Source organism: Punica granatum, chromosome 7 (genome assembly GCF_007655135.1).
Source record: "Punica granatum isolate Tunisia-2019 chromosome 7, ASM765513v2, whole genome shotgun sequence".
In the NCBI taxonomy this organism is placed as follows: Eukaryota; Viridiplantae; Streptophyta; class Magnoliopsida; order Myrtales; family Lythraceae; genus Punica; species Punica granatum.
Genome location: NC_045133.1, coordinates 234080 through 248155, shown reverse-complemented (window position 1 = coordinate 248155; position 14076 = coordinate 234080). Strand labels below are relative to the sequence as shown.

The window sequence follows — 14076 nt, the reverse complement described above, 5'->3', positions numbered from 1 at the left end:
CAACCCAATAATTAAGGTCGGCACAAGTTAGTCGCATTAGGTACGATCTATTCCGATTTTTCTCTTTCCTGCCCATGATTTTAAAATTTCAAAATTGTCACTTAAATTTTTGGTCCAAGCCTTCCTTGATGTCGAAGCTCCTTTACTTTCCACCACCGCCATCTCTGATCCTACACAAACCCCGTTTCCACCTTCCTCTTCCTTATCCACTGCCTCTCGGCTATGTTTTTCCTGGACAAGCTCATCTCAACCTCTTAGTCCTGTCAATGCCTAGCTCCGTTCTGAGCCACCTCTGACCAATGGCGAGTAGAGCAACATCTTCCCCTATTGATGGCAGCAACTCCCTCCTCGACGAGCTCTCATCTTTTTCAGCTTAGGTCGTGGTGGAAATGGAAGGGTAAGATGGGTTTCAGTCCGCGGAGAGTGAAAACGAGGAATCGAGATAAGCTTAACTATTCACCTATGCAGAGGAAAAGCATAAGAAGGAGAGACTTATCGTCACTGAGCACCGGTAACCCTCCCTCTTTCTCTACTCATCTACTACGTTAAAGGTTAAAGAAAATAGATGGGAAAAAGGCATTTGATTGTGCTATTTCTTGCTGTTGGCAATCAAGTCAATTTGTATTGTGACTTCCAGTTACGATGATCTTTTCTCGCTCTTTGATAAGTAAAACCAAAGGATTTTATAGTGTAAGTTGATTTTTTTCAAAACATAGAAAGATAGTCCTACTAATTTCATGTTGTTTTATTGGTGTTATGTTGTCTTCCATGATTAGTCGATTACCACTATTGATTTTAGTATATGCTTAACCATGATTTTGTTGTCCTTCAGCTGATTCTCAATAATATGGAGTTCCAATCTGATGACATGCCAAATTATACGACATCGGATGGATCGGTGAGTTGTTCTTCCTTTGAAGAAACAACAAAAAATGATCGATAGTTACTTCCGTCATTTGTCTAATGTTATGCACTTGCCCGAAGTGATGTGGCTTTTTGCCCTAGGTTTTAGGTGAAGATTCAAAAGGATAATGAAGTGAGATTGAAGATCATCGAGGTTCAAGTAAAAGAAGAGGAACAACCTGCTAGTTCCACGGGGCGCAACGGAAGCGAAAAAGGGACAGAAATTCAAAATTTCCTACCCGTGAAACTAATTCCAAGACCTACTAGAAGAATAAGAGTAAATAAAAGCGTACCTGGAATATTTAAAATTGTCGACCAAGCGTCCCACGCGTGACGCCTCTACCGGTGTCCACACCGACTTTGTCGACGAGTCTTCGAGATCGGCGGTGCTAGCGACCAACACTCGAAAGAAACACCGATGCAACACCCGAAATTTTTAAGACTAATGGACCTAATTTGAGTTGAACAATTCAACCCAAATTATATATATTTTATATGCACACATATATGCACGTACATATATATCTATGAGCAATACGTCATTGTCTTGAGTCACGAGAAATCCATATCTCTCGGGCTCATGACGTATCCTACTAGACCTACGAGGCTCCTGTGTCACCTGTGTAGAAGATTGTGCCACAACAACTTGTGGTACTTGTTCTGCAACATCGCCCGTCGATTGGTCAATGTCATTTTGTGGTAGAAATTCCCCAAGTTCTAATTTCCTCCCACTAGTTCCTTTGGAGAGAAACTCTTTCTCAAGGAATACCGCAGTTCGAGCGACAAACACTTTGCCCTCGATGGGATTATAGAAATAGTATCATCGAGTTTCCTTAGGATACCCCACGAAGTAACATTTGTCCGATTTAGGGCCAAGCTTATCCGAAGACAATCTCTTCACATAAGCTTCGCAACCCCATATCTTTAGAAAAGACATCTTGGGACGTTTCCCATACCACATCTCATATGGTGTCCTTTCAACTGATTTCGACGGAGCATTGTTTAATATGAGAGCAGCTGTCTGTAGAGCATATCCCCAGAAGGAGTCAGGTAAGTTTGCATGACTCATCAAAGATCGAACCATATCTAATAAAGTTCGATTCCTCCTCTCAGCTACACCATTCCATTGTGGTGTTCCAGGTGGAGTCAGTTGAGATAAAATCCCACACTGTTTAAGATAGTCAGCGAACTCATAGCTCAAATATTCACCTCCTCGATCTGATCGAAGAACTTTAATGCTCTTACCCAACTGATTCTCCACTTCATTCTTAAATTCTTTGAACTTTTCAAAGGATTCAGATTTGTGTTTCATCAAAAACACATATCCAAATCTACTGAAATCATCAGTAAATGTAATGAAGTAGAGATACCCACCTCTAGCAAGCTTGTTCACTGGTCCACATATATCGGTATGTATGAGAGCCAAAAGATCACTAGCTCGCTCACCTTTTCCGGTAAAAGGGGCCTTAGTCATTTTCCCCATTAAGCAAGGTTCGCATGTCTCGATCGATTCTAAATCAAACGAGTCCAGTAATCCATCCTTATGGAGTCTAGAGATGCGATTCTCGCTAATATGGCCTAAACGACAATGCCAGAGGTAAGTCGGGTTCGAATCATTAGATTTGAGCCGTTTGGTTTCCACATTATAAATAGGCGTATCTAGATCAAGAACATACAGACCATTACTTAAATGTGCACTGCCATAATATACATCATTCATGTACATAGAACAACACTTGTTCTTTATAGTGAAACAAAATCCCTTCTTGTCCAAACAAGAAACAGATATTATGTTTCTACTAATAGCAGGTACATAATAACAGTCGTTAAGATCTAATACAAGCCCAGTAGGTAAAACTAGGTGATAAGTCCCTACAGTTAATGTAGCAACTCTTGCTCCATTTCCAACTCGTAGGTCCACCTCGCCCTTTGCCAACGATCTACTGTTCTTTAGGTCCTGCATATTTCCACAAATATGAGCACCACACCCGGTATCTAATACCCAAGATGTAGAAGTAGTAGATACATTGATCTCTATAACATGGATACCTGAAGTAGAAGTCTCACTTCCCTTCTTCTTCTTCAACTCCTCTAGGTATACCTTACAATTCCGCTTCCAATGTCCAGTGTTGCCACAATGGAAGCAGTAATCATTCTTTGCCACCTTGGCTTTAGGCTTCAACGCACCCAAGTCATACTTGGATGCACCTTTAGCCCTCTGGCCTTTACTCTTGCCCTTGCCCTTTCTTTTGGTCCCCTGGACCATTAGAACAGACGTCCCCTTACTGATATCATGCTCAGCTGTTCTCAACATGTTAAGCAGTTCAGGCAATGGTTTATTGTAGTCATTCATATTATAGCTCATGATGAACTGACTATAACTGCTGGGCAGCGACTGTAGGACTAAATCTGTGGCCAACTCTTGACCTAGAGGAAATCCCAGTCTTCCCAGAGTTTCGACGTACCCAATCATCTTGAGTACATGAAGACCCACCGGGCTACCCTCAGTCAACCTTGCCTGAAAAAGTGCTTTAGAGATCTCGAATCTCTCATGTCGGGCCTGCTCTTGATAGAGCTGCCTGAGATGCACGATCATATCGTACGCCTTCATGTTCTCATGTTGCTTCTGAAGCTCCGAGTCCATGGTGACTAACATGAGACATCCGACGTTTACGGCATCATCATGATGCTTACTATAAGCATCTTTCTCAGCTTGGGGGGCATCGTCAGGTGGTGGCGCAAGAAGAGGTTGCTCTAAGACATATAGTTTCTTTTCTTGGGTGAGAACAATTCTCAAGTTTCGATACCAACCAAGGAAATTATTCCCTGACAGTTTGTCCTTATCAAGGACGGATCGCAAACAGAAAGTACTAGAAGTGCTCCCTGCCATGGTAACTACCATAGAAATATACAAAATAAGTATTATGACACAACAATATTTAATGAGGACTTTATAAATATTGCTCCCACTATTTATATCAAATCAATGACCCTCAGTTTTGATTCAGAGAATATCATTCTCATAGTAGCTCAAGATCCATATCTCACCAAGCTCTGAGTCAGCGAGGGCTGATTCACCCAGAACTGGCTATTTAGGTAGGGAACTCACTTTCCCAATTGCATCACATGCAACTCTTGATTAGTTGGGTGAATAACTCCTTATTCAAATCTATCTTATAGATCGATGCCCAACTACATGCCTCTGAACTCATAATCCTATTAGGCTTGCTCAGTTAAGTCCGACCCACTGGTAAACACAACGTCTTACTAGGATAGATAAGGGCATCCTGCGAAGGCAAGGTCTACACACTCATCGATCTTGGTCTTGACGAGCGTTACACGGTGGAAGGTTATGGACTTAATATTTTGAGGGATTTGATTAACATTTAATCGATCTCACTATACACTATTATGTAACTATTACATAATAGTCCACACGTATAACTATTATACTAACACAACTAGGACATAGTCCATGTCTAACAGTCATGCACCGCAAATATCAAACATAATCACACGAGTACCAAGCATAAAATCATATTTTATGCTATTATCTACTCAGATTCTAACTAGCTAGGCTCTGATACCAATTGCTAGTTCCACGGGGCGCAACGGAAGCGAAAAGGGGACAGAAATTCAAAATTTCCTACCCGTGAAACTAATTCCAAGACCTACTAGAAGAATAAGAGTAAATAAAAGCGTACCTGGAATATTTAAAATTGTCGACCAAGCGTCCCACGCGTGACGCCTCTACCGGTGTCCACACCGACTTTGTCGACGAGTCTTCGAGATCGGCGGTGCTAGCGACCAACACTCGAAAGAAACACCGATGCAACACCCGAAATTTTTAAGACTAATGGACCTAATTTGAGTTGAACAATTCAACCCAAATTATATATATTTTATATGCACACATATATGCACGTACATATATATATTAGCATATATATATAATATGTGTGCGCTTTTATATATAAGCATATATATATAATCATGCTTACTGCCCCTTTTTATAAACAATATGGGGGGGTGAAGATGAAATCCCAACCGATGTGGGATTTAGGGAATTAAGGTTCCCTTATGACATGTGTCCTTACACATGTTAATCCACATAAAAGCCATGTGTCACCATATTAACCGTGCATCAATTTGGTCCATTTAATCTAATAAATCGAGTCTAATTAATCGACAAATTTAATCTCATTAAATATCCAATTAATTAGTCGCACCATAAATCATCTAATCTCTATTAGATGATTTTATTGTTTCAAAATATCTCGTCAATTTAGTCGTAGTGTGTGACCCTGTAGGTTCCCAATTACGTTGACAGTAATATCAAAATCTCTATTTCAATATTACAAACAGTGAGCGGCATCTAGCAATGCATCACCGTTACTCAAGTAATCGGAAAGTCAATTTCTCGACGAACCTCGTGACCTATATTACCGTGTAATATAATCCATTGTCCCCTATATCTCTATTGAGCCCAAGGCATGGTCGATGACATCCTTGTATGGCTCAATATTTCTCTTTCTTGGTTTACCGGTTAAGTCTATCAGAACAAATGAGCTCGATATCGTTATATCGACTCATTTGGGTATGCATACACTTTTAGACTTAACCACCAAGTGGCCGTGAGATATCGCTCCCGTTTCGTAAGAGGGACAAATTCTATTTTGATCACTCACATTCCTCTCCATGTTCTGTGGTATACCCAATAACTGTCTTTATAACCATCCTGTTACAGTGGCGTTTGACAGTATCAAAGTATATGACATTACATGTAGGAATCTATGGTGACCTCAAGTCAAAGGACCATTACACTATAGTCACTTTGAGATATGCTAATGACAGTTACGTAACAACCCATGTAGCAATCTCATGGTGGGTCAGTCCAATACACATTACTCTTAATGTATACATGTGGTGTGATTTGATATCTCCATATCCATGACCTATGAGACTTGGTCATCAATCAACACTCACACTAGTCTAACCGTATTATCGTTGTCCTAATTAACGATAATACTTTGACTATGGACATTTAGGAATAATGTTCATTAATTATAGGATCTCACAATCAAGTCACACTTGATGCCTATTGAACCTACTATTCCAAGGACATTATTGTGTAAAATCATATTTAGCGCAATCTACACAATAACAGATATGCCTCGTAATATAATGAAATAGATATCATATTACAGAACTGATTATAGATTGCCTCTAGGGCATACACCAATTCCCAACACAACCAGTAAAGGAGAAATTGCCCCTGTCTCAAAGCTTCGAGCTGAAGTTGCTGCAGAATAAGCGTAAATTTATATCATAAGTATTTGGCTTTGTCGAGTCTTATAACCGTAGAAATCTTAAATTATTATCGCTATGGACATAATTATTTGGATTGTAAATTTGATTCAAGTGTAATTTATATTTGTCTGTAGTACAATCAACAAACAACTTGTCAAAAGGCGAGAAACAAATTGATAACACGCTAGAAAAAGTGCTGATAGTGGCACCCGTTATTTATCATCGTGGATTGACAGCGGGCTATTAGCCGGCTGCCAGAGGATGAACCTAAAAAATGGTTAGGCTAAGACAAAGCTTTCACGACCCAAATTGGGTTGGTCCAAGTTCGCTTTGGGCGATCCAAAATTTTGGGTCGGCTCTAACCATAGCTTTGTTGACCCAAATTGTGTCGGCTAAAATACCCAAAAGTTCGGGTCGTCTTAAACATTGCATGGGCCGACCATTACTTTAGCGGACCCATCATTTTGGGTTGCCTTTGGTCGGGTCTATGGCGACTCATTTGTGAATGGGTTGTTGGGTCTAAAACGATTATACTTTAGGCGACCCTTTAGAATGGGTTTAGAGACCTAGGGCAACCCATCCGGGTCCTTTTATGGGTCACCACAGGACCCATCTCTTGTAGTATCTATACATGAAGACTCATAAACATTCTAAATCTATTGTTTTAACATAATATGATCATATAAGAAAATGTGAGTATAATAAATAATAATTTCTTAATATAATATTTATCTAACAAATTATTTGAGGGAATTTTTGTACCATCGGCGAAGTGCATGCATGTTCCATAGTTAAAATAATTAATTGAGAAAGAAATTTGAAATTTGACCACCATTTAACTGTTAGGGAAAAATACAAAAAAAATCCATTATAGTTTGGGATCGAGATAAATTGCACCATATGCTTTTGTTAGTGACAATTAGCCCCCATGTGGTGTATTCCGTTAGCCATAGGGCGTTACTATGTTAGTTTTTTTAATTTTTTTTCCATTTTTAGTCCTCAATCTTGAGCATTTTAATTAGTTTGGTTCTAAAACTTTTATCTCTCATCATTTCTATCCTCAACTTTCTATTTTTTTCATTTTAGTCCTAGAAAGAAAATTGAAAGAGAAGGAGGGGTCAGAGACCCCGATCGATTCCGGGATTGGGGCCACCAATTGACGGTCCCGACCCCTCATCCCCTTTCAATTTTCTTTCTAAGACTAAATTTTTTTTTAAAAAAAAGGAAAGTTGAGGATATAAATTTTAAAAGAAAAAAGATTTAGAATTAAAATGATTAAAATGTTAAAGACTGGGGACTAAAAATGAAAAAAAAACTAACGTCGTAACCCCCTATGGCTAACGGAATATACTACAAGGGGCTAATTGTCCCTAATAAAAGCACATGATGCAATTTGTCATGAGTCCTGACCCCAAATCACAATGGAATTTTTGTACTTTTCCCGAACTGTTATTAGTAAATTTTTATTTTTATTTTTATTTTTATTTTTATTTCTTAGGGTTTTCGTATATTAAGCGGGCAGTCGCACTTCTGTTTCGTTGCATTTCATTTGGAGGAGCTGAGCCTGAAGGAAGGAACTTTGTTCTCTGGGTCTGGACTCGTCTTACATGCATGCCTAAATGCGAAAGGCCCATATGAGTAGATGGGCCATAGAAAGATCGAAATGAGGCAGGACGAGTGGATGGGCTTTTATTAGCCGCCAGACCGTCTGAGGCCCAACAAACCCACTGCAACTGATGCCCAACCCAAGCATATGGGTATTCTTGTTTTAATGAATGTAGTAGATTTCCCTCTCCAGAATAAGAATACGCGCGACTGCACTGCAAGATATTTGGGTGCACAACTCATCGACTCAACCTTACTTTCACACTGATGGTGATGGATGGATCATCGAAAATTTGGGTTTTTTTAATATATATATATATATATATATATATAATTCTGTATTCCATTCCATGGGATGAAAGCTTAAGTGGTTGTTTGTTTCTCGCCATATTTTGAAAGCTTGGCTGCTTGCGTTTGGTTTCTTCATATTCTGTAACATTGATAAAAAGGCTTTGGAACCAACCGCTCCCTCGCTCGCTCCATCACCTCACATGAAATCTCCTAATCATATGGAGCACTTCCTTTTTTGGGGTGATTCATTTACCGCTGCCGCCTTCTTGCCCAACCCCCCCCCCCCGTACTATACACTACTATTTCATTTACGAGGCAACCAACTTGTTCTTGCCTCAACCACACTCTTTGTATTACATTTTTCAACCGTCCCTGTCCCACCAACTGAAACAACCAAAAAAAAAAAAAAAGTGCTGCTGCTGCTGGGGTAAGTACTGTATAATAACTTACCACCATGATTCATCCACCACCCATTCACAGAAATAAACGAGTGTTCTCTTCTTTTCTCGTTCTGTGACTCGCCTACTGCTCTGCTGGTGATGGCGGTGGAGTGTAGGTCATCACGAGATAAATGCTGCTATACACATGGGAACAGGGATTGACAGGTGTGCCACCTTCCGGATTTTGCTCCATCAAACTTCCCGAGCAGCGCCCAATTTCCCCGCTACAGAAGACTCCCGCGAACGGGACTCCAGGCAAGCTCTTGATGAATGGAGAGCTGTCAACATTGGGGCGTCCAAAGAAATACTCGCTGCGTCCACAGCACGAGAATATGAAGCCTCCAAAGACCTCCTCCTTCCTAACACTTTCCTTTGCTGCTGGTGATGAAGTAGCCACTGTCTGGTGAGAGTTACTTGCAGGCACGCCCATATTTAACCTTTCGAGGCTTGCACTTACTTTTTCACAAGTCGATGATGCCACTGCAGCATCTGGAGCATAAAATTGGAAGGGATCCCCTGTTCTAATGCCAAGACCCTCAACATACAGATATTCTTCGTCTTCTCTGTGACAGACCAAGACACAATCTAGTCATTCCTAAAGGAAACACCCCAAAAAAAAAAAGAAAAAAAAAGGGAGGAAGATCGAAGATGAACAAATCTCAAACAACCACAGGCGGGAGTGAGAATACCACGCGACAAGTTTCAACTGATGACACAAACAAACATCCAGATAATATATAAGACCATATATGCCAAATATAGAGGAGAAGATGTTAGACCTCACCTGAAAATGTTATGGAATGACAAAGATGTCATAACACCTGCCTTCTCTGATCCAATGGCATATTTTCTTCTCTTTGTGACTCCAATATAGAGATCGGGATGGCCAATTCGATTATTTAGCTACCACATTGCAAAGTAAAGAGGTATATAAGATTGGGAAAGAACGGCACAAAACTGCATCCTCTGCCGTCTAAGATACTAAAATAATCCATAAAAAAGATGCCATCCATTTAAACAGTATCCAAAGAACAGTTAGGTGCATGGCTTAAGTTTCTAGCCAAAACAACGATTTAGTTGTCAAAAAGGGAAACTCGTTCAATTTACCCTTCTCCTTGAAAATTCATCCATGAATTGTACTATTTAAAGCATTATCTCCAATAGTCATATATTCAGCTTTCTTTCTGCTTTCCTTTCCCTGGAAACCAAGGACAATTTATCGTGAAATCTTGCATTGCACAATTAGCACCAAAGCTCCTTCCACTGAAGACACAAAATGTGCTCTGGTTCTAGGAAATATTTAAGAGAGGGAAAGCGATGCTGCAAGAGTAATTCTTTTTAAGAGTAGTTCTCAATTTGCAGACATGTTCAGCAGAAAATTAACCCAGCTATTACTTAGGTTATAGTTCCCAAAATAACTCTTCTTTCAGTAACCCCTACACAAAATGAAAGGTAATAATTTTTATAAATCCTAACCAGACAAACTCCTCAGTCCTTCCATGAAAGGTAACAGAATCAGGAAAGCGCCCAAAAATGGTTCTCAAAGTATTGTTTTCATGGACAATAATGGCATGCCTTCTCAAGAGATCTACTACCTATATTACCGAATCTGCTTATGCTTGACATTTCATAAATGCTGATAATGAATCAAGATTATGCTCATCTGAACCATGTAATGAGGTTCACGCAAGCCCACTAGCACGATGCTAAAGCAAAGGATCGAGTAATTCTGTTGTCCCAAAAACCAACCACAAAGAGAGCTATGGTACTCACAGACTTAGTACCCTATGAAGCGAATCTCCAAGTTATTCCCATGCAATAGAAACTAAAATAGCAATGGGAAAAAGGGGAAGGCAGTAAGAAATATTAACAAAACAATGGGACACACCCATTCCATCATTAGACCCCATATAAGTTACTCCATAGCAATAGGAAGCAAAAAAGTGAAACTTCCACAATCTGTAACCTCGGTATCAAGAACTTCCTGAAAAGCATTTCTAAAACTACAAAGATGTCAATATTGGCATACCTCTTCATCAATATTCATCATCATTCTTTGGCCATCAAGAATCTCTCGGCTTCCCTCTCTTCTAGCAGTGAGCCAAGTAGAATGATCACTTGTTCTTACTGAAGCTGCCTTGTAAATTGGACCCAGGGCTGACACACCTTCTGACAATGCCACATGAAACTTTATTTCCCCTAAACCTGCTCATTCAAATCACGCCATAAGATGACTTTAATCGTTACCTAAATGATGCCCAAAAAGAAAAAAAGAGATGCATAAACATAGAAGCCAACATATTTTCACTCTAAGAGTATGTATATTTTCCCTAATTCTCTATGATATTCCCCATTAACATGTTGATTGCTGCTCCAGCAATGTCTATACCCCTTGCATATGCTCAAAATGCACATCCATGCTAAAAATTCATTTAAGGAGGTATATACTATTAGGAAGAGTAATCACCAATACTAAGTTACAAATTTACAAGAAAATATAACTGAAGGAAGTAAAGCAATGGGTAAGAAAGACACAGAGATCGAAATTTTATGCAAAAGAGGAAAAAAAATAAATTGTGGGCATGCTTGCAAACTAACTTGCAAAGAAAGACCTCAGACCTAAAAAATGAGTGAAATGAATGGCCATTATGTAAAACTGGAAAAAAGAAATGCATGATGTAGTATCATTCAGATACAGTAAGGTCCAGCAGAGATAGCGAGCATCCGGCATTTTTTCTGTCTCCAGAAATCGTGACACCAACTTTGGACAGTGAATCTCCTTAAATATAGGATACTGTTCAGTGATTCAGAAATAGAAAGCACACTAAAAAGAACATTTCCTGCTCACAGAAAAGAGACAACATGATATCTTGACCTTCCTTTTTGATATGAATGAAGGATGTATGCTACAATGAGGTTCATAAGACTTAATACGTCCATCAGGCACAGTGAGAAGAAACTATTCATGTATACTATCTGGATTCTAAGGTAGATGATGGTAATGTATCCAAAGCACTAATTGAACTTTTGTATCTAATTATCACGAGCTAGTTAGGTTAGCAGCTTGCGAGGACTTATATGGCATGTGGTCTGTATGCGATCTCCTGAAGGCAATAAGACAGCTTGTAAGCTCTTAAGTTAATATGAACAACATTATATAAATAAATGAATACTTCGTTTAAAAGAGAAGAAACTATTCAGTTGTTATTGGTTATATGGAATTTGGAGTATACACTAATAAAGGAAATACTCATAGAAGTGATAAGTACCGTGAATGTTGTTTCTGTCTCTTACAAATGTAAGAGCAACAGCATTATTGATGTAGCCCTGACCACCATCAGAGTCAAAGAAACTTCTTTTTTTAACTACAGTTTGGTAAACAAAATGGCTTCTTTCATCACCCACAACGGCCGTCTCCACAGGCATGGCAAAATCTGGAACATGCATTTACAGAAATTAGCTTGCTCAATAGCCAGACAGCTAAAAGCAAAGTAACTATGAAAGCATGATAGGACAAGGTCACTAGCAAAGAACAAAACCTAGCATTGACATGCTTGAACAAAAATAAAGGAACCATAAACTCAAAATTAAATGTCCACTGGTGTCATATAATATGGAACTGAATATATCTGGACACAGGAACAAATACTAGAAAGACAAAAAATCCACTACCTATTAATAAGGATTAAGGGGTACCAAATTAAATCCTCGTGACCACATGAGATGCCACTGACATTAAAGTATAGAGTTTAGAGATACCCTCATCCACGCATATATAACATGCAATTTAGATATGTACATTACATAGGGAATTAAATAAACACTACAGGATATCTTAAGTTACTACAACTCCCGGAAAACAAAGAACCGTGGGAAATAAATTTCCGCAGAATAAAGACCATTCCTTCTCTAAGCTTGACAAAAATCTTCCTTCTAAACTACTTAAGAAGCAATAGGTTCTTTCAACTAACTAGGATCACCGGATGATGATCTGCTTATCAAGAGAAAGATGGATGGTCACACTGAAAATCAGGAACATTACATTTACATATAACTCACCCAGCTTCTCTATTGCATGCTTGAGATCACAATGACCATTCTGCAACAAAACAAAATGGCATTAGGAGAGCAACAACTTTTTTCTATTTAATGGAAAAACACACAGAAGCTATGAGATATGAACCCACCCCAAACATCACAATTCCAACAGGCAATTGCTGACCTGAGACAGAAGCAGAGAACTGTCTGATATCTAGAACAAACTCATCGACCAGTATGGTACCCTGATGCCAATCAAATTACCGTGTCAGCCTGCTTATAAACATAATCTCAGGGAAAGCTTTAGGAAATAAAGATAGTAGTAGTAATAAATAGGAGAAATTGACGCGATACAAAGATCACATAGTTTTTGAACTCGAATACCTCCCGCTGTTGCATCAATGGTATAGCATCAACTTTTAATCCTGGTACAAATCCCACTGTCAATGCAACACCCCGACCCCCATTATCGTCATCTCCCCGTTGGACCTATCGAAGTTCAATTTTCAGAAGAAAAGGACAAGAAAATGCAAAAAATGCCTTTAGAAGCTCATCCTTTGATTTCATGCAATATTTCCCAAAGCAATTTCACCTGTAGACGAGAAATGAAGAAAAATGCACATCTATCCTGACCTCTAAGACTTCATCCGTGGAGGCATGTCTTCCAATAATTCCGACAGAGTAGGATACGACGATAGGAGTTGCAGTTCCCAAGCGTTTACTCGTCTACAAAACACGATATTTCACACGGATAAACAACTAGATGGAGTACCGGACAATCTTGACCTGAATTTCGAATTACAGAGGAATAAATAAAATAAGGCCACTGGAGAATCCAATACACACAAGCTTAAGCATTGATGACAAGTCACAATCAGTTGCAACATTGACAATGGCGAAGTGGGGTCGAATTGGGTCTGATAAAACCTTGTCCAGAACTTCCAGCAAAGCACCCTGCCGACAACAGTCCCAGTTGATCAGAACACGATCGGAGGATATAAATAAATATTAGAGATCAAGACAAGCAACATTTGGATTGGGTCTGTTTCAGTCGGAGCTCTAGTTAGTAGCTGGCTAGAAGCAAGCAAATAACGTACGAAGGGGGAAGGATTGAGGGAGAGGGCAGAGGCGAGGAGAGGGCGGCAGAGGATCTGATTGGAGACGCGGTGCCAGGTCTTGCAGACGCAGGCGGCGGATGCGAAGGAGCGGGCTGGCAGCCTGTGGAGTACGTTGTGGAGGAGGTCCCCATGGCAGAGAGCGAAGAACGGCTCGGAATAATGATCGTTCCTGGTCCTAGGCCTGCTGCTCGTGCCAGGAGAAGAAACCGCCATTTCCGTCGACACCAACCAAACCCCCAATGATCACCAGCTCAGCCTCATCGTCGTCATGCGTCAGCTTCAGCCTCTGCCTCGAAGGGCGAGGGAGGGAGGGAGAGTGATCGAGCACTGAGTTCCAAGCTCTTCCACTCCTGGGCTGGGCTGGGCTGGGC

General features: G+C 39.9%; 1 protein-coding gene across 1 annotated transcript; it reads right to left on the bottom strand.

Annotated features, from left to right (window-relative positions):
* Nucleotides 1-8208: 8208 nt before the first annotated feature.
* On the bottom strand, nucleotides 8209-14024 carry LOC116213851 (F-box/LRR-repeat protein At5g63520). Its single transcript, XM_031548946.1, has 10 exons — nucleotides 13685-14024; nucleotides 13434-13541; nucleotides 13221-13313; nucleotides 12972-13076; nucleotides 12737-12832; nucleotides 12609-12648; nucleotides 11819-11983; nucleotides 10579-10754; nucleotides 9334-9452; nucleotides 8209-9112 (listed from the first exon to the last, which is right to left on the bottom strand). The coding sequence occupies exons 1-10, from the start codon at nucleotides 13916-13918 to the stop codon at nucleotides 8632-8634; spliced, it is 1617 nt and encodes a 538-aa protein (XP_031404806.1). The 5' UTR covers nucleotides 13919-14024; the 3' UTR covers nucleotides 8209-8631.
* Nucleotides 14025-14076: the final 52 nt, after the last annotated feature.